General features: G+C 34.1%; 2 protein-coding genes across 3 annotated transcripts in view; one reads left to right on the forward strand and one right to left on the reverse strand.

Annotated features, from left to right (window-relative positions):
* Positions 1 to 763: 763 nt before the first annotated feature.
* Positions 764 to 23,977, reverse strand: part of LOC126829528 (ankyrin repeat and LEM domain-containing protein 2) — a 48,698-nt gene continuing 25,484 nt past the window's right edge. The window contains exons 6-11 of the mRNA XM_050559455.2: positions 9,455 to 9,521; positions 8,323 to 8,492; positions 6,937 to 7,052; positions 4,825 to 6,351; positions 4,009 to 4,140; positions 764 to 3,487 (exon numbers count right to left, since the gene is read on the reverse strand). Coding sequence (XP_050415412.2) covers positions 3,229 to 3,487; positions 4,009 to 4,140; positions 4,825 to 6,351; positions 6,937 to 7,052; positions 8,323 to 8,492; positions 9,455 to 9,521 — 2,271 coding nt within the window. The 3' untranslated portion in view covers positions 764 to 3,228. The remainder of the gene's footprint in view (positions 3,488 to 4,008; positions 4,141 to 4,824; positions 6,352 to 6,936; positions 7,053 to 8,322; positions 8,493 to 9,454; positions 9,522 to 23,977) is intronic.
* The window catches only part of LOC126829529 (phosphatidylinositol 3,4,5-trisphosphate 3-phosphatase TPTE2), a 60,750-nt gene continuing 48,758 nt past the window's right edge, over positions 11,986 to 23,977 (forward strand). The window contains exon 1 of one of the 2 annotated variants that reach the window (XM_056102776.1): positions 11,986 to 12,064. The gene's annotated coding sequence lies outside the window, so the exon portion shown is untranslated. Of the gene's footprint in view, positions 12,065 to 21,671; positions 21,722 to 23,977 lie in introns of those variants that run through there. The other variant, XM_056102777.1, reaches the window with a different exon arrangement.

The following is a 23,977-nucleotide window of genomic DNA, read 5'->3' on the forward strand; positions in this document are numbered from 1 at the left end:
CGTGACCGAAATCAAAATTCTGATCCGATAGATTTTTAGGTATTCCTTCCAGGATTCCGAAAATATGACGCCCGAGTCTGTAAGTAAAATAGCAAAAAAGCCTTTTTGATTTTTCACGTTTAAAGATGGTAGCACTTCCGGTTCAATCGACAAACTCCATATTTTGTGTACGAATCAGTAATTACTTGTCTAGTATCGAATTTTTTTTTTAGGTCATTCTGACCTATATTTCGACGATTTTTTTGAAAACTTTGATCCTTAATTTCACCAAGGGGAGATAATTTAGAAAATTTCCAAGGACATCATTGAAGTCGCATTGGCAAGATCTACTAACATTCTAAATTTCACGAAAATCGCACAACTATTAAAGAAGTTGTCAAATTGGTAATAACTTCCGGTTCGAAATGACAGCGACGAATTTTCGAAATGAAAAAATCCGAAATTGCAGATTTGAAGTAAATGTTTCAAGATACTCAAAGAAAAAAGAATTAGTAAAATAGGTCAAATAGTCACAGAGTTACAGCATTGTAGGTCAAATGCATTCCTTCGTAAAATTCGGTGATTTCGGATTCGTAAAACGTTTTGAAAATATATTTAATCAACAGCCACCACCAATTTTTGGGGGGATAGGTAAAAGTTTCAGAACGATCCTATGGTTAGATTCTGAGAAATCCGATTTGTGGACAAAACACAAAAAAAAAATAACAATAATAATCTTAACAGAAACAATAAGCTTTCATATGTAATATGAAAGCTTAATAAAGCTTGCGAAATCGTAGGAGATAATTTAAAACGAAGTTAGTCTAAAATGAAAGTTTGGTATGATAGAAAGTCAAGAGAACGATCATTCAATCCAGGTAATGGAATTCTGACTCTTTTACCAATTCTTAATAAACCTTTGCGGACAAGATACTACGGACCATGTACTATTGATAAGAAATTAGGCTATGTAGACTATACAGTCAATACACCCGAACGACGTAAAAAATAAAATTGGCAAATACCTTTAACAGAAAGGGCAAAACGAGTGTCAGCTTTGTCACACCTAAAGGGTTGTGCCAGTACAAAGTAATGCCAATGGACATGAAGAACTCGGTTGATAAAATATTAGGCGACCTTGAACATTGTTGTATAAGTGGTACATTGGAAAATGATTTGGTATACGTTGAACTTTTCTTCAGTCGATTGGCGCAGATACATTTAACTGTAAATCTAGTAAAATGCGAATTTGGACATGCTAGAGAATGGTTTTCATGCCACGTTACAGGAGGTGGTGAAATAGAACCTATTACGTCTAAAATCGAGGTAATTGATACATTTCCTATTCCCAATTCAAGAAATGGGCTTATGAGAATTAGGGTCATGGTAGTGTATTACCGAAAACTCTGCTAGAAGTTCGCTCACATAGCAGAAGGCTGCTGCGCAAAGATATTAAATTCTTTTGGAATAGTGCTTGTCAGATTGCATTTGAACAATTAAACGTCCTTTTCACCATTGAACCAATTATGATGGCTCCGAATTTTGGAAAACAATTTAAGCTGGCAGTTGATGCTAGTGATTTATCTATGGGATCAGTTTTGATTCAAGAAGATCAAAACGGTATTGATCACCCTGTTGATTATTTTTCAAAAAGGTTTGATAAACTGTAGAAAAGGGGGGGTTTAGCCATAATGTTGTCTCTACAGCATTATGTTAAGGTTGCTAACTACATGTATCATGTTTGATTTATACAGATCATAACCCCTTAACATTTATTAACAAAATGAAAAGTAAAATTTAAAGACTTTTAAGATTGAGTTTGATGCTTCAAGAATATAACTTGATAACTGAATATTCCTGGTAAATTCAATATTATACCAGATGCTTTGTCAGAATTGTTTAAACATACATTATGCAAGAGCTAAATCTGCCTATTGCAGGTCTTTCTTTAGGCCTGAAATGTTATCTAAATGTGTGTGTTATATATCGTATCTTTAAAGAATATTATTATTAGATATCGTTTTATTATACAATTTATAATTCTATTTAGACTAGAGAGGATTTAGTATTTTGTGACCTAGTCAGAAATAGTTGTTTGACCTACATATGTGTTATGTACATGTATCATATTCTATTAAAGAATATCATTAAAGGGTATTGTATTGTTATACAATTTACTATTCCATTTTTGATAGTATTCACTTTTAAATATTTTGCAAGTTAGATGGAAGTTGTTGTTTGAACTATATAATTACTTCCCTTTCTATTAACTTTTACTAGAATTCGAATTGATACCGAAGTGACAATTTCACGTCAGTATTAAAAGGGAGAACCACGCCGGAAAATCCAGATGAACTTTCTTAGCAAACATCGGGACCTCCAGGTTAGCAAGCCAACATCTTACTCACTGAGCCAACGTGGCTCCATCACACATAAAAAATGAAATTCCTAAACTGTTTATATATACTGACGGGCTGGTGTATCATAGCTACATATAACACAATGTTTCTACAAATATTATGATTAAAATCATCATAATAAGAGAACATTTTAGAACACTGGGCTATATGGGTTACATAATCCAGTAAAATAAATCAGTGATTGTTTTCAAAAGACTCTCAATATTTCGAGCTACTGGTCTCTTTCTTTAAAATACTGTTCACACATTGGCCCTTACATACATGTACATGTACTTGAAAACAACCTGACCAAAAGACAACCAGGGGAATCTTGGATTGGACCTTTAGCTCTTAAAGATAGATCCATGTTTGCCATGACACCATTATGTTACCAGGCTCTCCACATCTTGCACCACAGACAAGTGGAAACTGGGCCGAAAGACCCCAGGAACATAAAAGGGCAAGCGCCAAGAACGCATCATGGATTAAAACTACTCTACTTCTACTCTACAGTCTTGTAAAGTTTGTTGCTTGGGGAATATTAAATTTACTTTATTATTTTACTTTGGTAACCAACCGTATCATTGAGATCTGATCTTGCCTGCACTGTATACAGATTCTTCCACCCATCGAAAGGACTTTCATTTAGGAGGTAATTCATCACAGTCTTGGATTTTATTTAAATGTAAATTTGTTTGTGAAAAGTTATAGGTCAGCCAGTCATGAAGAAAAAATGATACTTCATTTCTCGATTATTAATCATCTAGATGTTTGTAACAGTTGTAAGTCCGCTCCTTATCTGTAGACACCTTGAGTTGTAGGGATGTTTCCTATATGGATTATAAATGGATTATAAATCTTCATGTGTTGATTCCTCCAGATGTTTCTCCAGGTTAAATCTGGGGGCTCGGGGTGAAGAGGTGAGCCTGGATGTACGTGGTGTGAACTGGAAGACGGAAGGTGAGAGAGATGATCTCTGTCCGTTTATAGGAGATGAGTAACGACAAGATGAAGGTGTGGCTAGTAGATTTCCCATCACTAATGGATTCATTGAGAGAAATTCACCAGATAATCGACTCTCTTTACGTATTCTAGCAGGACTCGGCCAACTGAAAAAAAAAGTTAAAATTATTGGAGATTAAACGGCTATTTATTATTGGACTTTTGTCCAATCCTGTTGTATCCAAAATAGGTTGGTGCAAATATTATGTAATAATCGATACAATATGGAATTATGTTTTCTAACACAGTCCTATTTAATGTGATTTTAACACCACGGTTGATTCATTTCGATTATATACATGCATACATATTTACCAAAACAAAATAGATATCTTTTTGTTGATACAGTATATCAATCGAAAAATATGTTTTTTTATTTAAATGCTTGTGGGCGAGTATGTGTGTATATATTTATATATACATGTACATGTACAAATTTTAAAATAGAAATATCGTGGGAGATTAATCTTGTAGAAAAAAAATGCATTGTATTTTGTATATTTTGTGAATAAATATATCTACAAGAAATAAAATAATATAAATATTGTCTGGCCATACTTTAACTAAATCACAACTACATCCACATACATGTATGAACATCAGACAAAGATTGGGGTTATTAACTAACCTCTGTTGATTATCTGCCTGAAGAGTTGTCACATTCCTTCTCCATTTACCAGTTAAAGGGAAATAACTCATATCTTTATCATCTGCTACCAGAGCTCGAAATATATCTTGATCCAATTTACTGGCACGTTGACTACAATAATACAAACATTAACATTTATGAAAAGGGAATATGTTGAAAATTTCAGTAAAATTACTCCATTCTGAGCGGAGTTATCTCGTTTACAGAACAGAGTAGTCTTGATTGTCATTGCTACCATTGTTTCGATAATAAACAAAGTCTTGATTATCCATTTTTAAATTAAATCATTAACTGCCAATCGTGTTTAAGTCTGTTGAAAATCAAAACCAACTTAAGTTCAACAGAGTTGATTATGGGCCTGGCATGTAAATAAATGTCTAATTAATAATTTATATATAGGCCAACCGAAAGATCTGCATAAGGCAGATTCAGCTCATGTATAATACAATCTTAAGATTACATTCATTGACATTCTTATTTCATTACATGTGAATTGACTGACAGACAAATTTCACCAACCAGTCAATTTATTTCATATTGTGAGGCAGATTTTATTGCAGAGGGAGAAAATATCTGGGGAAAAAACCTACAGATATTTCTTGTAATGTTACATACATGTATAGCCACATGGTCAAACACGCAACGGATTTGAAAGACCTTTATACTGTATATATATATGATCTGTAGCCCCACACTTTAGATGACTGCTGTGGCACAGCAAACCCAAGAACATCTACACTGTGAAAATAAACTTTTAAATTGTTTCATTCATAAATAAATCCAATTAAAACCTACCCCAAAATAAAGAAAGAGTCTTTTAGATCTAGTCTAGTCAATAAAGCAGGAACAGATAACTCTACACAGCTCGGTACATCATCCTTATTAATACACAAACTCATAATCATAGAACTCTGTACTGACAATAACTTGTCCTTTTGTTGTTGTGTTGCCACGGAAATAATCAAATTACTACGAATAGTAACAACATTTGTTTCTTCGATAGATTCAAATATAACACAGTCCGTTAAAATATCGCAATCCGTGAGATTAGAACCACTACTTTCACTTTTAATAACTAACAACACCGGAACAGGAAAATCAGTACTTGGTTTAAAGTTTGATAAAGTTTTCATCATTTCAAAATTAAAATTTGATTGTTTTGTTTGAAGGAATAACGTTTCCTGGTTGTCAGCTAACGATGAAACCACGGAAACGGTACGTGACAGGCGGTTACGAGGGGTAAAGATGAGTTTTTGTTTCAGATCATCACATAAGTTTGTCAGCTGACTATTAAACGACATCTCGAGTCGATTATTAGGTGTAGAAAAAACATCCGAAACCGCTGATCGGAAAGAGTCATCATCACTACTTCCCAGCTGAAGTTTCTGAAATCCTTTCAGCACGCTATCATCGAGATTCAAGTCTGATTTCTTATCAGGGGTTCCAGAACTTTTACTTAATTCGTTATCTGGAGAGGTTGGATTTCCACTAAAAGAATCTTCAGAATTTTCACTTTTCACACGAGCATCTCTCCAATCCGGTGAGTCGATTCCCTCAGCTTGTAATGGACAGTTTTCCTTTCTTCCGGGTGTACTCGTTTGGTTTGTTTGAGAACTTGGAGAATATTCAAAATCATACTGACACGGTTCCTTACTTGGTGTCGACAGTTTGATTTCATCTGTTAAATTAATATTGATCTCATCACTTTCTGACCAAACAACTGGCGTATCATTTCGATTCTGCTGAGTGACTGTGTTAGCTAGAATTGGTTGAGTATTAATGGATGTTTCTGGTGCCGCTATACCATATTTTAAACGAGGCGGTTGCAGCAGTGGTCGCGACGATTTATTTTCTGGGTTAAATGTATGCACGACTCCTTCTTCAACATCTCTGATCGAAAGATCAGACCTTACACTGGAAGCCAGACTTGAGTCCAACAATCTTTCACCCTTATTTAGAGCAAAAACCTCTGATATTTCATTATCACTATTATTAAAATCTTTCACAACATCTCTATCAATCTTGTTATGCCGAAACAGATCATTTTTTAGTGGAGACGCTTCGGAATCAACGGAGAGGTTTGAATTTTGTTCCGTGAAACTATCTTGTGTGGAGTATTCTGAGGCTATAGTGGAATCTAAACACACGTTATTTATAAGCGTTGAATGAGCCTTGACCCACTGTTTGTAAACATTTGTAGCTAATTGTTTAGTTAAATAGTTTTCCAGCACACTAATTCCTTTCTCTGTGGAGAAATCAACGAATGCATCAAGAAATTCCCAGTATTCTGACCATGGTACGTGCATGTCTTGAGCTATCTGTCTGTAAAAGAAAATATAGGTTTTAATATTACAAAACATTTTGGGAGAACAATTTTCTCAGCAGCACCGCAGCTTACTCCTAATTCGATTTTCTAACTGTCAGGGGGTATTATACATGTACATGTATATAAAACACATACGTCTTGATAAAATATCTCCATTAAATATTATATTATACTGGTCTTGATAAAAGAGTCTCTGTAAAATATAAACATTACAGTCATATAAAGACCCCTCTTAATTAGTCATTAAACTTACATGTATTTACCGGTGGTCAAATTTGAGATGAAATGGAATAAGTTGAACATCCTACTTATCTGCACAAACTAGGATAATAAAGACTGACAGATGCCATGCAGCATGCTATGATGGAAATTTTCCCAGACAGTGGCACAATAGCAATTATTTTGAATACTTAAATGTACTGCCAATGATTCACACTGAGCCTTGGTTTTTGGTCCCATCCAACAACTAGACACTAACACCAGGATCAAACCCTGGACCTCCTCGTTAGTGAGCCAGCTCCTTACTAACTCAGTAACTGAGCCACTGTGGATCTCCAATAAAAATAAATCAATGAATGTACCTTCCGACTCTCTCCAACCCTTTATCGCCATCTTCTCTACGTATATTTGACAGATTCCCCTTCTTATTAGGTGATGGGGACGGTGGAGTTGTCCACTGACGATGAAACAGTTGAGCCTAAAAACAGAACAGTTATTCATTCACTTGATTTGACAAATTTTGTTGTTTATAGCTTGCAATGTCTGTGTAGTTTGTCTTGTCCACAGGTTTGTCTAATCAGTTTTGTTTTGAGTGTAGTGCAGTTCTCCTGCACTTACTATTTAACTCTTTCACTGCCCAGGCCTTTTTTAAAAAATTAGACGTATATTGCCCAGGTTTAAGGCGGGCGGGGGATGGGGAGAGGTCGCCCTTCTGTAATGAGATTCACGTTCACTCTCATTATCCGTCAGAAAATAGTCTCCCCTGCTATCAGAATCAGCTAATAAATCGGCTACTTGTTTCACAGAAAAATAATCCTCTTTGTGTTTCACAGCCATCTTCACTGAACAATAGAACTTATAAACAATCCTCAATTGAAATCCCCAGTGACGTTGATGTTATAAACAAGCCATGTGGGAATGACATTAACGGTACACAATGGTTTATTTACTAGCATTCTAATACTAGCAGACTAATTCACTAGCAGATGATCCAAGTTGTCTGTAGAATGAACTATGACACCAGTGGAGTAGCTATGTCATCTAGAATGACATTGGGAAATTAGGTCGTACATGTACGATCTTGGCAGTGAATGGAATGGAAATATATTATAATAGTCTATTTACATGGTGCAATATCTGTCCATAAGCATGCTCACAGGGCAGCCAAAAAAGATCAGAACTGTCGCAAAGAGAATGCTTTCTTAAAGTAACTATGCATCATTTGCATTTTTTGATAGAATTTCAAATTTCTTATGGCTTTATCAACACTATAATACATGTATACTCAAATCGAGAAAGCATAATCAAATAAAAATAATCTTCAGGCCTGGATTGAATCAAATTTAAAACAGGCCTATCAATTATGTTCGGCCACAACAAAATGACACCAGGCTTATTACAGCGCGAAGCAGCATAGATGGATGAAATTTCAATTCAACATATCTTTGTAAATTCTGAACGGAATTGAACCATTTTTGACCGATATTCCTATTGCAGTTTGTAAGGATCGCTAATGTGCTAAAATGATGCAATGTAACATTAAACAAAAAGGTTTAGAGTTAAACACAAAATTATCTTGCGAGTCCTTTATTTCCAGTGGCAGATCATTCCACTCTCATGAGGCTTAGTGAATAGTAGCACAAATTATTTAGCTGACAAATTCTGATTTTACACCTGGCAAAACAATGTGTTTTCTTTTACTGGTAACGTAACATTAGGTAAATATAAATTAGTAAAATAAATCAAACCTTTGATGGTGACATAGGACCTGCGAAAGCTCGGATTGCTAAATGTGGATCGGTTGGATTTTTGACTTGTAAATCTTGGAATTCCAGAACATTGTCAGGTGACCATGGTTGACCAATGTGTGGAGCCGTTGTATTATCTTCAGCACGCAAGAGTGGCACATAACATAAACCTATAAAATATATATTAACATACAAGCATAAAGTAATTACTTTCGTAATGGTATCTCACGCAAAAAAGTCCTCTGGCCATTCCTCGTCGTCCCTATTAAGCTGCAATATGAAAATACCTCTCAACCCAACCTCCTTTCTAAGGCTATTTTTGAGCCCTCATCTTCTATTTTTCACCATAATTCTTCTTTCTTCACCAAAAGGAATCCCTCCTAGCCACAATTTTTGTGATTCAAAAGAGAGAGAGAGAAATGAGGTTTAACGGCCACTCGACACAAACCAGGTCATTTCGGGACTAACATATGGTTTTAATTTTATTTCAATAATTCGCTTGTGCGTAGGGGTCTTTAGCAGTGGGAGGAAACCGGAGGACCCGGAGAAAACCCACGAGGTTGGACAGGCGACCCTACTCCTTGTCACGTACAACCGGGGATTCGAAACCACGCCAGTTGACTCAATGACAGGTCTTATGATACAGCATGTGATTCAAAAACATTAACAAAAGACTGCAAGATGTGAATGCACAAGTCTAGAACTGACTAACCAATTCAAACATATTTTGTATTTATTTTTGAATCGTAAAATTCTACTTGAAAATAGTGTTGGATTATTATAAATTTGTCTCAGATTTGGTGAGAAACGATCAGTTTTGACAAAGAAAGGAGAATTAGGGTGAAAAATAGAAGGTAGGGATTTAAAAATAGCCTTAGAACAGAGAAGGGGTAGAGCAGTATTTTTATATTGCGTCTCGTTATGGACGGAGAGACAGGAATTGTCAGAGGTCTTTGTCCGAAAGGAACTAGACATAAAGGCATCAACTTATTAAGTTTTTATCAACTGCTAAGGGTTTTTTATGAGCATGCCAACAAGTATACAGGTTGATCTCAGTTTTTTGAGAAATCCCAAGAAACTAACATTAAATTCGGTAAGCATGGTGACATGAATGTTAAGCTATAGGCCCTACCTTGTAAAAGTTCTTCTATTTTTGCCTTTAATTCTGGTGTAGGATTTTTACATCTTGTGCAAACAACCTGTAATATACAGAAAATGAAATGAAATACATCCTACTGTTCTGCTCCGACTGGGCTAATGAAGATGGGCATACGCCATACAATGTGCTATGAGGGAAATTTTGCCCAGACAGCGGCACTATGATCTACTCTTATATCTAATTCCAACTGCCAAGGGATCTTTTACGTGCCTGCCAATGTATACATGGACCTATTCACGGAACCTAGGTTTTTTGTCCCATCCGAATGACTAGACAGCTGTCCTTGTCAGTCCCTCCGTCCTGCACCACTGGTAAGGGGAAACCACGCTGGAAAATGCTTATGAACTTTGTTGACCAATGCAGGGATCGAACACGTGATCTCCCTGCTTGCGAGCCAGCGTCTACCCACTTAGCCACCGTGGCTCCTAATATAGAAAAACAAGTATAACTATAATATTGTATATCTTGTTGATGACTATAATCATCGTTCTTGCATTAACATAGCTTCACAATCTTATTCTCCCAGCTGCTCATTTGACTTGGGTAAAAATAAATTGTGTATTTCATTGGATTTCTTCTTTATGGGACAAAACTGAAACTTTATAATCATTTGAAACAAAAATTGGACTATATAGAGCTTGCCCTACCACTTATAGAAATAGAACATCATACATGTATATATCAACCCAATTCTATACTTAATGTTGGTCTGAAGCATAGAGGATTAACTCTTTTATTAACTGATGACAGGTTTAATTCCCTTTACATTTTATAATGGACAAAACATAATCAAGAATTGTTAGATATCATTATTTGAGTTAATCCAAATCTATTTTTATTATAACAATCAATACCTGTATCACATTAACTGAAATATTATGAAAGATTTACAATACACAATAATAACAAAGACATACTTATTTGGCCAACAAATATATTTATCAACAGTATTTGTTGATGTAATAATAAGTTTTAGTAAGTCCTGTTCCCAAACTCAAGTTTCAGTAAGTGACTGTTTCCCAAGTGATTCAGTAAGTTACTGTTTCCCAACTCAAGTTTCAGTAAGTGACTACTCCCCAACTTAACTTTCAGTAAGTGACTACTCCCCAACTCAAGTTTCAGTAAGTGATTGTTTCCCAAGTGATTCAGTAAGTTACTGTTTCCCAACTCAAGTTTCAGTAAGTGACTACTCCCCAACTTAACTTTCAGTAAGTGACTACTCCCCAACTCAAGTTTCAGTAAGTGACTGTTCCCCAACTCAAGTTTTAGAAAGTGACTGTTTCCCAAAGTAAGTGACTGCTCCATCACTCAAGCTTCAGAAAATGTCTGCCATCAAGCTTCAGAAAGTGTCTGCTCCCAACACACAAACTTTAGTAAGTGACAATTTACATGGTAGTATTTCTGGATTTGCAATACATATATTCCCACAAGCACTTGTAATGTTATTAATTTCAGCAAATATCATCGAACCCCACACTACAAAATACTTGTAAAGATAATTACTATTTTCAACAAACATATTTTCTGATGATTTGGCAATATCTTTTAATTGATGGATTTATAAGGTTGCAGCACTACAACTTCACATCACAATCTTGGTATATATCACTGGTAGACTTAACGTTATACATGTAGAGTTGATTTGGTTAAAATTACACAAACAATTTACTCCAAATCCTACTTTTATTTTAAACATTTCTATCAAAAACTGTTTTACTTCCATTTAAAACAAAAATAAAATTGCTATATCATTTCTGTGTGTAGGACCTTTTTTTTTATTATCATGGGGAAAATGGTCAGACTTATGACAAAAGAGGAATTTTTACATTACTGACCCATTGAATGTTTTAAGTCATTCATCATGAATACACAGGACATGATTCTGTGGAATACAATGATCTTTTTTATTACTGAGTAACATTTCAACTGGCTTGATAATGACCAGAGAATCTGAATCAAAACATTGTCCAGTAATAAACTGTACTTGTATTTCAGTTAAGATCGCTAGACCTATTATTGTAATGATAAAGGATTTCACACAGCTGACCTCTGTGGAGGTTTATAATGATATACAGTTTTACATACAACTGACCAGTGGAGGTTTATGGTTGACAAGACATCAACGATCTACCTTGTATAATAACACCTTTACCTGTTCTATTTATAACGCTTCAATTGACATATATCTGTACCTTATATAAACATTACAATAAATACAACAGTTTCACCTGAATAAATTTATAAAAAAATCAAGACACGTGGGCGATCGACTAGCTGAATTATGTAAGCTTATGTATGATTTTATCTAAATACAGATTGTTTCACTGTCCTAGATACTTTTATTTCACTGTCATAAACAGTTACAGTACATGTATATGGATCATTTCACTGTAATAACCATAATATATGACACAATGTGTTGTTCTATTATCAACTTACACTCAAGACAGTCAAGAGGACTTAAGGTCAACTTTTCATTTAGCACTGTGTAGTATACAGTATAAAGACCTGGGGAATATTTGTGATTAAGAATTAATGTATAACTAGTATAAGATTGTGAAATCGAGGGATGGATTTTTAAAGGTAAGAGACATCAACATTCAATTATTTAAGACTAGGAATCTATTTGAACCTGAAACAGTAAATATGTAGGCTATATAATTGATATACATACATGTATAGTCATTTTGTTCACTACATGTATACCTATCACGGATTATAGAACTGGTATTCTTTGTAACATACATATAGGAGAGAGTTATAATGTGACATAGGACTAGCCTTTTACCCTGTCCCTCAATCCTTTTCTGTGATAAAATACTATTGATATTTATTCATAGTGAAAGATACGTGCAAGCGCTGAAATAAGCGTCCGGACACGGACAATGTCCGGGCGAATTGACCCCTTTTGACAGGCCAAATTGCCTTTCGTCCGGACATAATTGTCCGACCGTGTTTTTGTAAAACATTAAGTCAAAAATATTCGAGTCGATCGCTATTTATTATTAGACTCGAAAGTCCAGGACCAAAAATATCAATGACCCGAGTCATAGTGAAAATGTTACTATTTATATCTCGGCCGCGTGCAGATAAAATCTTCAATAAGTTTTAGAATCGACTCTTTTACGCTGGTTATATCAACGACCCGAGTCATAGTAAAAATATTACTATTTACACATGTATCTCTCTCGGCCGCGTGAAGATAAAATAATGAATAATATTGAGAATCGGTTCTTTTACACTGGTTATTCGAGTCTCGTAGCTAGCTTTGCGTTACTTTCGTATATATGATTAGCTCTAAATCACACCTAACATGACATGTAATTATATAAATTATTAGTAATAAAAGTAATAATATTTTAAAATTAGTTTACAAGAAAATGTTCAAGTTGACTATGGATGTACATGTACATGTAATTAGAGACAGACTTTTTATACGAAAATATCTCACTTTGTTGGACACTTCCGATGTGAATGTAAATAGAAGAGCCGTGAAAACATGTCGAATAAAATAACTTCTTACTTTTCCCAACCCTCGAACACGGATATCCCGGCTAGTGGGACCGTTCCAGAAAATTCAAAGACTGGTACTGTGTCTTATGTCTCTCATTAAGACACTTCTAAACAGGGGCCGTCACCAGTTCGAAAATTACAAACACGAACCGTAGACTAGAAAAGTGGATCAAAAATGACTTGGCAGATGTCTATTCTTTAGTTAAATTTGAATCTTAATCCCCAGCCCCACCAAAGAGATTAATGACATTATTATATGAACTATAAAGTTGTATTCCATACACATATAAAAACTTTAAACTCCAGGTTGTATGTGAGTCATCAATTTATTTTATTAATAAATGTATGTATAATAATATATATAAACATAGTAAATTTCAACAGTTTTTTGGTTTAATATACTTTATAAAGTATTTGTCAGGCTGAAAATCTGAAATGTCCGGCCGAAAATCAGTTCAGCCTGACATGATGTCAGGCTGAAACTTGGCAGTTATTTCAAGGCTTGGATACGTGTATATACCCAAGTAAACAAACATGTTACATGCACACACCTTACAAGCCCAATATAATGATCAAATAGTGCACTCATTCCATCCTAACATTTATAGCTGACAGGTGGGTGCAACACCTACATACAACAAGCCAACATTGTAGCTGATGTCCACCGCCATAATCCCAAAATAAATAGATGACACATATCAATTAATTGCACGTTTATCTTATCGGAGAAATTGCTTGGTGTCCGACAGATAGGTCATTTTGAGACTAACATAAGGTTCAATTTTATTTCAATAATTCGCTTGCGTGTATGGATCTTTAAAAAATCGTACGACTCGTAGAAAACCCACATGGCTGGACAGGCGACCCTACTCCTTGTCACGTACAAGTCGTGGAATCGTAACCACGCTACTTGACTCAATGATAGACCTTATGATACAGTGCACACATTAAACCACTAAACCACCTACACCCACCCCCACAGTTGTTTCTGACAAAATGACATCAAATGAACTTAATTGTGTTGCACGAAATTTTGAACTTTGTGCCGGACAAGTATTAAAAATATCAAAAAAAATCCTGAAAAAAAGACAAATCTGTGGTGGATAAAATGACAACCACCCACAAACCCTAAATTTGTGCCAGACATTGTATGTGACTTGTGTACATGTATATAGAACTCAGACTTCAACTACTATATCAACATTTCAAACACAATCCATGTAAGGATTTTGGATACAGAGTTCAAATAATTGAAAAACTTCCTGATTCAGGACACCTCAGTAATAGCAAAATTGATCCTGCAGTTACACAAAAAAGAACTCACACAGAAGAAACTTGGATAATAAAATTACAAACCATTTTCCCTTATGGTCTCAATGATAGATTTAAAAACATCGATTATAGTAACCGTGATGAAAACACTTTGATTACAAGAAATTGTTACAAAAAACTTGATCATAAATTTCAAAAATAAAACGTTCTATAAAAAAATCGAAATTTCAAAAAGACCCAGAAAGTATTTTGAATGAATTGTATTCTGTATGTCAATGCCATACTTCTGATAAATTGTCCCGTGCAGCTTGTGTACTCAACCTAGCCCGACAAATTATACAGCTAAGAAACTTGGTGTCCTCATACAGGGTATCATCTATTCTAATCAACTTAATGAACGCTTTTCTTCCTCAATGTTACAATGTTATAACCGATTTGATAAATAGTAAATTTTCACCTAAGCATTCAATACAGCCTCATAAAGTGCAAAAGAAAAAACCTGACGTGTTATGTAAAATCCTTTTTACAGATAAACATATACAAGACATTGGATTGAATAGAATCTTTAGAGACCAATCAGTAATTAAATCTATACCAGCAGATACTATTCCTAAAATTTCACCTACAGTCGTATACAAATTTTTACCTCCAATTCGTAATAAAATATTTAACTACTATCAAACTATTGAAAACCTTAACGTACAAGAATTTATTAACAATTACGATTATACTACATGTCAATGTGCCAACTCTCCCTTTAAAGACAAGTTTCTTGACCATATACATTGTACTGACAGGAAACTTCGATATTGTTGAAGATAAAAAACTTAAAAAACTTTTTCGCTTTGGACCACAATTTCAAGAACAACCTAGTAAAACTAATTTCAAAAAGTTACGTAATAATCTTAAATCTCAAATCAGGAAATGCATAGTAGCATGGTCTGATAAATTTTGTGCACCATTAGAATCTTTTGGAGAATGGAAAAACACTGTTTTTGATCTCTTGTCAAAAAGAATCAAATATATAAAACTTAACCCAAGACACCCGCCACCCGAAGTCCTAAATAATACATTAAATAATATATCCGCAGTTGAATGTCTTGCTTCTCTTCAAGATAGATTTGTTCTAACGCCTGTCGATAAGGCCAGCAATAATATTGCCTTTATCTGTAAAAAATACTATATTAGAAATATTCTTACTGAAGTTGGACTTTGGCCCAATACCCATAATGACACTTATAAATGCATTACAGATTTAACTAAACTAGATATTTTACATAACCAATATACATTTAACAGGAGAAATGATATTAAAGACAATGTGAAAATAGATGCACTACCTTACATCTATTCTATACCTAAATTCCATAAAAACCCAGTAAAATTCAGATATATAATATCCTCCAGTATCTGCCAAACGAAACCATTAGCTATCACCAAAGGGCTTAAATTATGCCAAACCCAACATACCATTTGGTGCAGAATACTTCGTAGCTATACTGGAATTAATAGGGTTTTTTATAATTGATAAAAATAAACCTATAGCAGACACTTCAGAAAAAATCAATAAAAAAATTAATGCAAACACAATAGAAACGTTTGATTTTTCTGCTTTGTATACTATGCTTCAACATGCAGATCTTAAAGATAATTTAGATTGGTTTGTAGATAAAGCCTTTAATGAGCTATCGGGAAAGGCAGAAACTTGATGGCCATTTATGCAGAAGATGCTAAATGGATTATAAAATGTTGCAATGCCGACAAAGTAGTTTTTGATAAAGAAAATTTCAAAATATCATACATTTCCTCATTGATAATGCCATATTTGAGGTTGGGGATCAGATAATGCAACAAACCCTTGGTTTGCCAATGGGAGCTGACCCCGCCCCATTTATGGCAAATGCACATTTATATAAATACGAATTCGACTTTCAAGACCATAAAAGAAAAACAGATTACAAATTAGCTAAAAGTCTAAACTATACCTTCCGATACATTGATGACTAACACCTATCAATGATAACGGAAATTTCAACAAATATAAAAGTGAAATATATCCTCCTGAACTAATATTAAATAAAGAAAATTCTGGTACTATAAATGCATCTGTTCTTGACCTTAACATCAATATAATTAACAATAAATTTGGTTTTGAAGTAGTAAAATACCCGTCAATCTATAGTAACATACCAGATACCACGCTATATAGTGTTTTCTATTCACAGGCATTACGATTTTTGACAATATGTAACAATAAAGAACTATTTCTCTAACGAATAAAATCTCTTTACTTTAAATGCACTGCCAAAGGCGCTACACAATTACGCATTTTAAAAGAAATTTCAAAACTTCCATTACTTCAACATACCAAGTTTGACATTTCTTGTAAGTATATAACCGACTACATACTGGATAATAATGATCCAATTTAAATTTTATTTTAGATTTTCTGTAGTTACCTAACCCTGTCTGAATTACCTCCCTTAATGTTATGCCTTTATAAATACACTTACATAGTACGATTTCTTCAACATACCTGTTTTGCATTTCTTGTGTGGGGTATTATATATTAATATATTATATATTATTATTGTGATTTTTTATCACCTTCTAAGATATGACATCATTCTCAGTCAGCAGACGGCTGTCCCGAGACAGTCTACGTTTCCTACTTGCTTTGTATTCAGTTCAGTATTTTGTGTAGCATATAGCAGATCACGACTCATGCTGGCATTACACAATGGGTTCTTTGGGTTGTATTCCTAATTTTTTTCAAATTTGAGTGAAGTCTGTGTCACTACAGACACGGGACTGTACAGCGCAGTGGACGCTTACGGCTAGCCCCCGGATCCATTCACTTTTTTTGAATTGTCTGTATGTTTGTGTTTTCCTGAGTATGATGTCCTGTCCGTGTATTTGTTTTTGTGTAAATTTTGTGTGGTGCAGTCCCCCTGCACTTACTGTTACAGATGTATGACCTAACAAGTTTTGTTGTTTTAATATTTCGTATTTTAAAATGTGTATGTATGATCATGATTGACATGACTTTATGAACTAAGCTGCTAATAAACCTCACTGTACTTGTAGAGCCACGGTGGCTAAGTTAATATCAAATACATCTATTAGAAACCATGTGCAAAGCTTTGCACTTCTAGATTAATTATTTTTCTCATAGACACCCATTAAAAGTTGAGTAAATACAACTTATTTCTGGGAATGCTTTGTGAATTCAGGGTCAGACCCAGGATGTGACGCCAACACTACAGGTCTAATGTACATGTATATCTATTATAGCCTATAGATTATAGTTTTTCTTCTCATAATGGATATGATGTATCTAGAAAATAATTTCTCAATTAAACAGGATCTATAAAAGTTTTCACATGTTAAAATAATTAGCCAGGAAAGAAATTGTCAAAATTTCAACTTTATTAAATGTTTGAAGACACAAAACATATTTGATTTAAATGAAAATAAATACTGAATTGGGTAAAATTTTCAACGAAAACAGATTGTCAACTGATAAAAAAAATAATTAAATGTTAAAAATCATCTTCATGACTCATCCAAACAACTAAGTACACTTTTTTTTGTCAGCTTCTTGGGTGACACGCAAGGACCGTGCTTAAAAAGTTGTGAAGGTTCTTAATTTTATATGCCAAGATTCGAGCTGTGGACATTATAGTCAGTATAACTGAAGTGGCTATACATGTATGTTAGGATACACATGATTTCTATGAATAATTGAAGACAACAACATGTAGAATTGATAAATGTATTATAGACATCCTACCATGATGTTAATTATAACAGTTGATGTTTGATTTCCTGTTCATGGTCATCTACATTAAATAAATGGTCTGGTTGTAGAAACACTCATAATAATTCTACTTCTAGCCAGTCTATTATACTTCAGGGGCATTTTGTGATTGAGCACATTAAAAACACTACAACCATAATACAACCAGTGGTGTAAACACAATAGCACAACACTTGTATGGCATTTAGCGAATCATAAAATAAAAACACAACTACTAAAATACATCCACTGGTTTGTACATATATATAGTGCAATCAGAGACTAAATGAATTATTTATAATCCTTGAATGGCATTAAAGGCAATTCAAATACATTTAAAAACTAATTAAAGGCAAATTAACATACATTTATAAACTATCAAAACACAACAACTATAATGCAACCACTGGTCTGTTTAACATACATTATGCAAGAGCTAAATCTGCCTATTGCAGGTCTTTCTTTAGGCCTGAAATGTTTTCTAAATTTTTAATTTGACATTAATTAACTTATCCAGGCCATAATCAACTCTCGATGGCATGGGATTTCTCCGATATTAAATAGATTAGAACAGTTCAGCCATATTTTAAAAAAATGGAGGAGCGAGACTTAGGTTCCAACAACCAGTACGGTGGTTGAAATTATTGCACACATCTTGTCAAACCTTCAAAGGTTTATATCTTCGCTTGCAATAGAGTAATTTGAATGAAATTTTCAAATTATTTTTTACATTATCTATTTTCGAACTATTATAGCAAGAATGGCTAGCTCTTTATCTAAATCTTACATAATGTATCTTTAATTATACGAGATGTGATATTCAAATGACTTTAGTAAAGTCTGTAATCAATGCGACCACTAGAAATGAAATGAGAGAGAAATGGGGTTTAACGGCCACTCGACACAAACTAGGTCATTTCGGGACTAACATATGGTTTAATTTCAATTCAATAATTCGCTTGCGCATAGGGATCTTTAGCAGTGGGAGGAAACCAGAGGACCTGGAGAAAACCCACGAGGTTGGACAGGCGACCCTACTCCTTGTCACGTACAACCAGGGATTCATCCACGCCAGTCGACTCAATGACAGACTTTATGATACAGAGCGCGCACGCTAACAATTAAGCCATCCAATCCCCAGAACTTACTCACAGAGTCCTGGCAGCTCCCGTGAGCATTCGAAGAAAATGTCATAAATAATTGGCAAATAATTCTTCATTCTGTTTAGTTTATATTCTTTATCATAATGGCCACTGGAGAATCATGAAGTTTTGGAAATAAACTATTTCTAATTTCATCACATTGAACAGTTTCAGCTTTCATGAACTTGAGTAAATGCAACGCCTCTTACTACTAATGTGTTGTCGTGTCTGGTCGACATTGGTCTTATGTTCCTTCAATGAAACCATCAATTCTAAAAACTATCTAATATTCTTTATGAGAAAACTATTGCGAAAGGGCAAATTTGATGTATGTGCTGTCTGTGGTTTATAAAAGAATATATTCTATTAAGAATCTATTAGTATCAGTCAGCTACGCCTATAGATAAATCAGCTTTCAGACAAAATGAAATGGGGTCTAACTTTAGCGGCCTACTTTTCTGCTCCGATAAGGCTAATGAAGACGGACAGGGGTACTACAGGCTATAAGGAATCTTTTACGTACACAGATATGTGTACACAGCTTGTCATCTTTTCATCCCATCTAAACGACTATACGTTATCCCTTGCCAGGCCCTCTGTCTTTCACCCTCTGTGGAACCACGGCAAAAAATCCCAATGCACTTTATAGGTCAACAAGGAGATCGTACACAGGACCTTCAGATAAGCAAGCCAATGTCTTACTCACTGAGCCACTGCAGCTTCTGCTTTCAGACCAAACATTTCAGCTTGAGGAAGCTAATAAACGCTTGTCTTTTTGTGTCCTAAACATCACACTACATGTATATGGGAGAACAAATTGATTAAACAGGACACAATTAAATGGAATATAAGTGACTTGCATTTTTATTTCAGCAAAGCTTATTAAAGATGAAATAACCCACTTAGGTAAAAATAAATATCCATGTAAATTGTATTCTATATAATTGTGAGAGCAATTTCTTTAAAAGCTGTAGCATAAGGATGTGATATAAAACAGTCTCTAATACAATATTGATTTTAAACTACAAACCTTCATTGACATCAGTCCAATCCACTCATTGCATTTCAATTATACATGAAATACCATCAGAGAGAGAGAGAGAGAGAGAGAGAGAGAGAGAGAGAGAGAGAGCCTTCCCTATAGTCTTTACAATGTCTGAATGCTGTGTGTCTTATCCACTGGGTTGTTTTACTGGTTTATGTCTGTTTACATGTATGTGTAGTGTGGATCTTCTTCATTTGACACAAACTAGACCATTTTGGGACTAATAATATATGGTTAAATATTGATTAAATAAATGTAAATCGCTTGTGTGTGAGGGTCTTTCTGCAGTGGGGCGACTCCTTGTCACGTACAAACTGGGAATCGAAACCGCATCACTTGATTTTAGTTTGGAAATGACGAGAGAGAAGAAGCAGACATCTATTATATTTTCTGATACTAATACCATTACAACTTTATAATTCCAGAGCTTAACATGTTTTTTCGGCGTCTGTGAACAAACGTCTTAATGATAGTAGTAGTCAGTACTAAAACTGAAGACTAATCTAATATTTTATTGATTTTAACGGCACCACTGTATAAAATACAGATGTTCGTGATATCTCTTTATTCTCTACACTACTCTAATCATTAGAGTATGTGTTTCTGACTAGTGAATGGAATACAAATTAATTCCTTTACTAATTTATGTCTTCATTCCAGCAAAGCTTTACTGTACGTCCTATTCTCTTCTACTACTTGTACTATTGGATTAAGATTGGCCTGTGTTCAAATGGCTTCCTTTCTCTGTCTTTAGCAGTGGGAGGAAATCCATGAAGTTGGACTGGCGACTCCTTGTCACGTACAAACTGGGAATCGAAACCGCATCACTTGCTTTTAGTTTGGAAATGACGAGAGAGAAGAAGAAGACATCTGTTATATTTTCTGATACTAATACCATTACAACTTTATAATTCCAGAGCTTAACATGTTTTTTCGACGTCTTTGAACAAATGTCTTAATGGTAATAGTCAGTACTAAAACTGAAGCCTAATCTAATATTTTATTGATTTTAACGGCACCACTGTATAAAATACAGATGTTCGTGATATCTCTTTATTCTCTACACTACTCTAATCACTAGAGTATGTGTTTCTGACTAGTGAATGGAATACAAATTAATTCCTTTACTAATTTATGTCTTCATTCCAGCAAAGCTTTACTGTACGTCCTATTCTCTTCTACTACTTGTACTATTGGATTAAGATTGGCCTGTGTTCAAATGGCTTCCTCTCTCTGTCACGGACCTAACGGTGTATGACTGACTCGTACAGAAATCAATAATCTGTATACAGTGTTGACATACAAACTCGCGGTCTGATAACCACACAATAACGGTCTAGTCGTGAAATGTATGTGCATCAAGTGTGCGCTGTTCATTTTGGAAGAAAAGAACAAAATATAGGATATTGAATAGATTGAAAGATAGTGAATAGATCTGAGGAGTATTATTTGATGTAATAAATATCGAGGTCAGTAGTACTTTGATTAATACATCAACAAGAATTCAGTCATATGGTACAACAATCACTGGTTTATTACACATAAGCACCACGTTTCAGTAAGTCTCCTCTTATTGTTATCAAGCACAATGACATTTAGTAAACTTGATAACGATAAGAGAATACTTATTGAAATGTTGTGCTTGTGTATAATAATTTAAACCAGTGATTGCTGTACCATATAACTGTGTTAGTTCTGTTATGTTTTCACTAAAGGATTATAAACATCAATATTTAATCTTAATTACAACACATCTTCTAAAACTATTTCTTGTGACAAGTCTAGAAATATGGCACAATTCATCTGACGCCTGACTTTTTTTGTTATGTACAAATGTAATCAGTATTTCTAGTTCTGCTAGTAATTAAATGTTTTGTGTATTATTTTCCTGTTTATTTAGATTGATATTTTAAATTGTTCTGTATTTTGTGCATTGATGTTTGTGTATCACTTTTCCGTAACATATTCTGCATGTATATCTACATGTTTACTGGGCACAATATAGATATTATCTTTCTGTAAAGAACATAACACACTTTTCAATTTTCAATACAAATCTAGATAGTTCTCATGATATAAGATACAACACATATTTCTATAATAAGTTGAGGATCAGTATATCAATTAAATATACATGTAGTGAGAATATCAAAGTTGTATTTCACATAGGTGTATATAATGGACATGGTATACATGTATATACTACAACAGTTGTGGCTTATCATTATTTGTATATCTATACATATACATGTAGCATGGATATATAAGATTATATCTGTATCTACATGTATGTTCTGTACACTATAATAATATATAATGCCATGTATTTATAGATTTTCTACAACCCAATATATCCGGTCAATGAAACTAAGTATTTGCTAATAAAATAACATTAAGAACTTTCTGTACTACACAAATAAAATTAGACTATATACTTCTAGTTGGAAATGAAATGAAATGGGGTTTTACGTCCTACTTTTCTGCATCAATCAAGCTAAAGAGGACAGGTGATCTTTTATGTTTTGCCCATCGTACAAGGAATCTGAGGAACTTTCTCTGTCAATACTGGCATCGAACCCCAGAACTCCTGGTTATTGAGCCAGAGACACCATGCCTCCCAATTTTACTTGGAATTCACCTCTTAAACTAACCATCGATTTGTATAAAATGACTGCTTTAGCTCTGAGATTATGGAACACTGAATCAGCAAATATCCAATTAATTACCAATAGGAAAATAACAAATGAATGAAAGTAGGTTGATTTCATGTTCCAAATATTTTATACCATGTCCAGAGCAAATGATTTATTCTATTTAGGCAACCTCTCTTGATTCTATGTACATGATTGAAATATAGAGTGGGATACCAATTTTATCTGATCATGACAACTAGTAGATATATATTAAAACCTGTTGTATTATAGTCAACACTGTATAATGACAAGAGAAGTCTGATTACACCAGTCCATTGACGTCTTCTATTCCAAGCAAGTCATTTTATGAGTAAACTATCAGTACCATTAGATATATATATATATATATATATATATATATATATATATATATATATATATTAAAACATGTTGTATTATACAGTAGTCAACACTGTATAATGACTAGAGAGGTCTCTGATCACACCAGTCCATTGATGTATTCTATTCCGAGCAAGTCATTTATATAAGTACCATTTCAAAAATAAAGAGATATCATTAAACAGTTTGTGTTCACCATCAATGAAATGTGATATACAAAATATTACAGCCATTGCAATTAATGGTAGATCCACTGAGAAATCGGCAAATAACAGTAAAATCAATATATAAAAATATTATAAATCTACAGCGAATTGTATTGTAGTGACCAATCTCTGTTACACAACTGAGCATTTCAACTCTTCTAATCATTCTTAAAGATACATTAATTGGCCATTCTTGCTATAACAATTCAAAAATAAATGATAAAAAAAGAAAATATTGAAAATTTCAGTCAAATTACTTTATTCTGAACGACGATATCACTGTGTGAAGTTTGGACTAGAAATGGGCATCAACTGTCTCCACACTGTCTCCGAGAATTGCTGATCATTTGATTGACAGACGATAACTCCAACCACATATTCTCGATTATCAAATAACATTCTCAATGGCTACGGTACCCTTGATTGTCAGTTTTTTCATCGGCAGTCTCCAGGATTGGCGTCAGTGATTAACGGTAAACGTTAGCTT

The sequence above is a fragment of the Patella vulgata genome, chromosome 8 (genome assembly GCF_932274485.2).
Source record: "Patella vulgata chromosome 8, xgPatVulg1.2, whole genome shotgun sequence".
In the NCBI taxonomy this organism is placed as follows: domain Eukaryota; kingdom Metazoa; phylum Mollusca; class Gastropoda; family Patellidae; genus Patella; species Patella vulgata.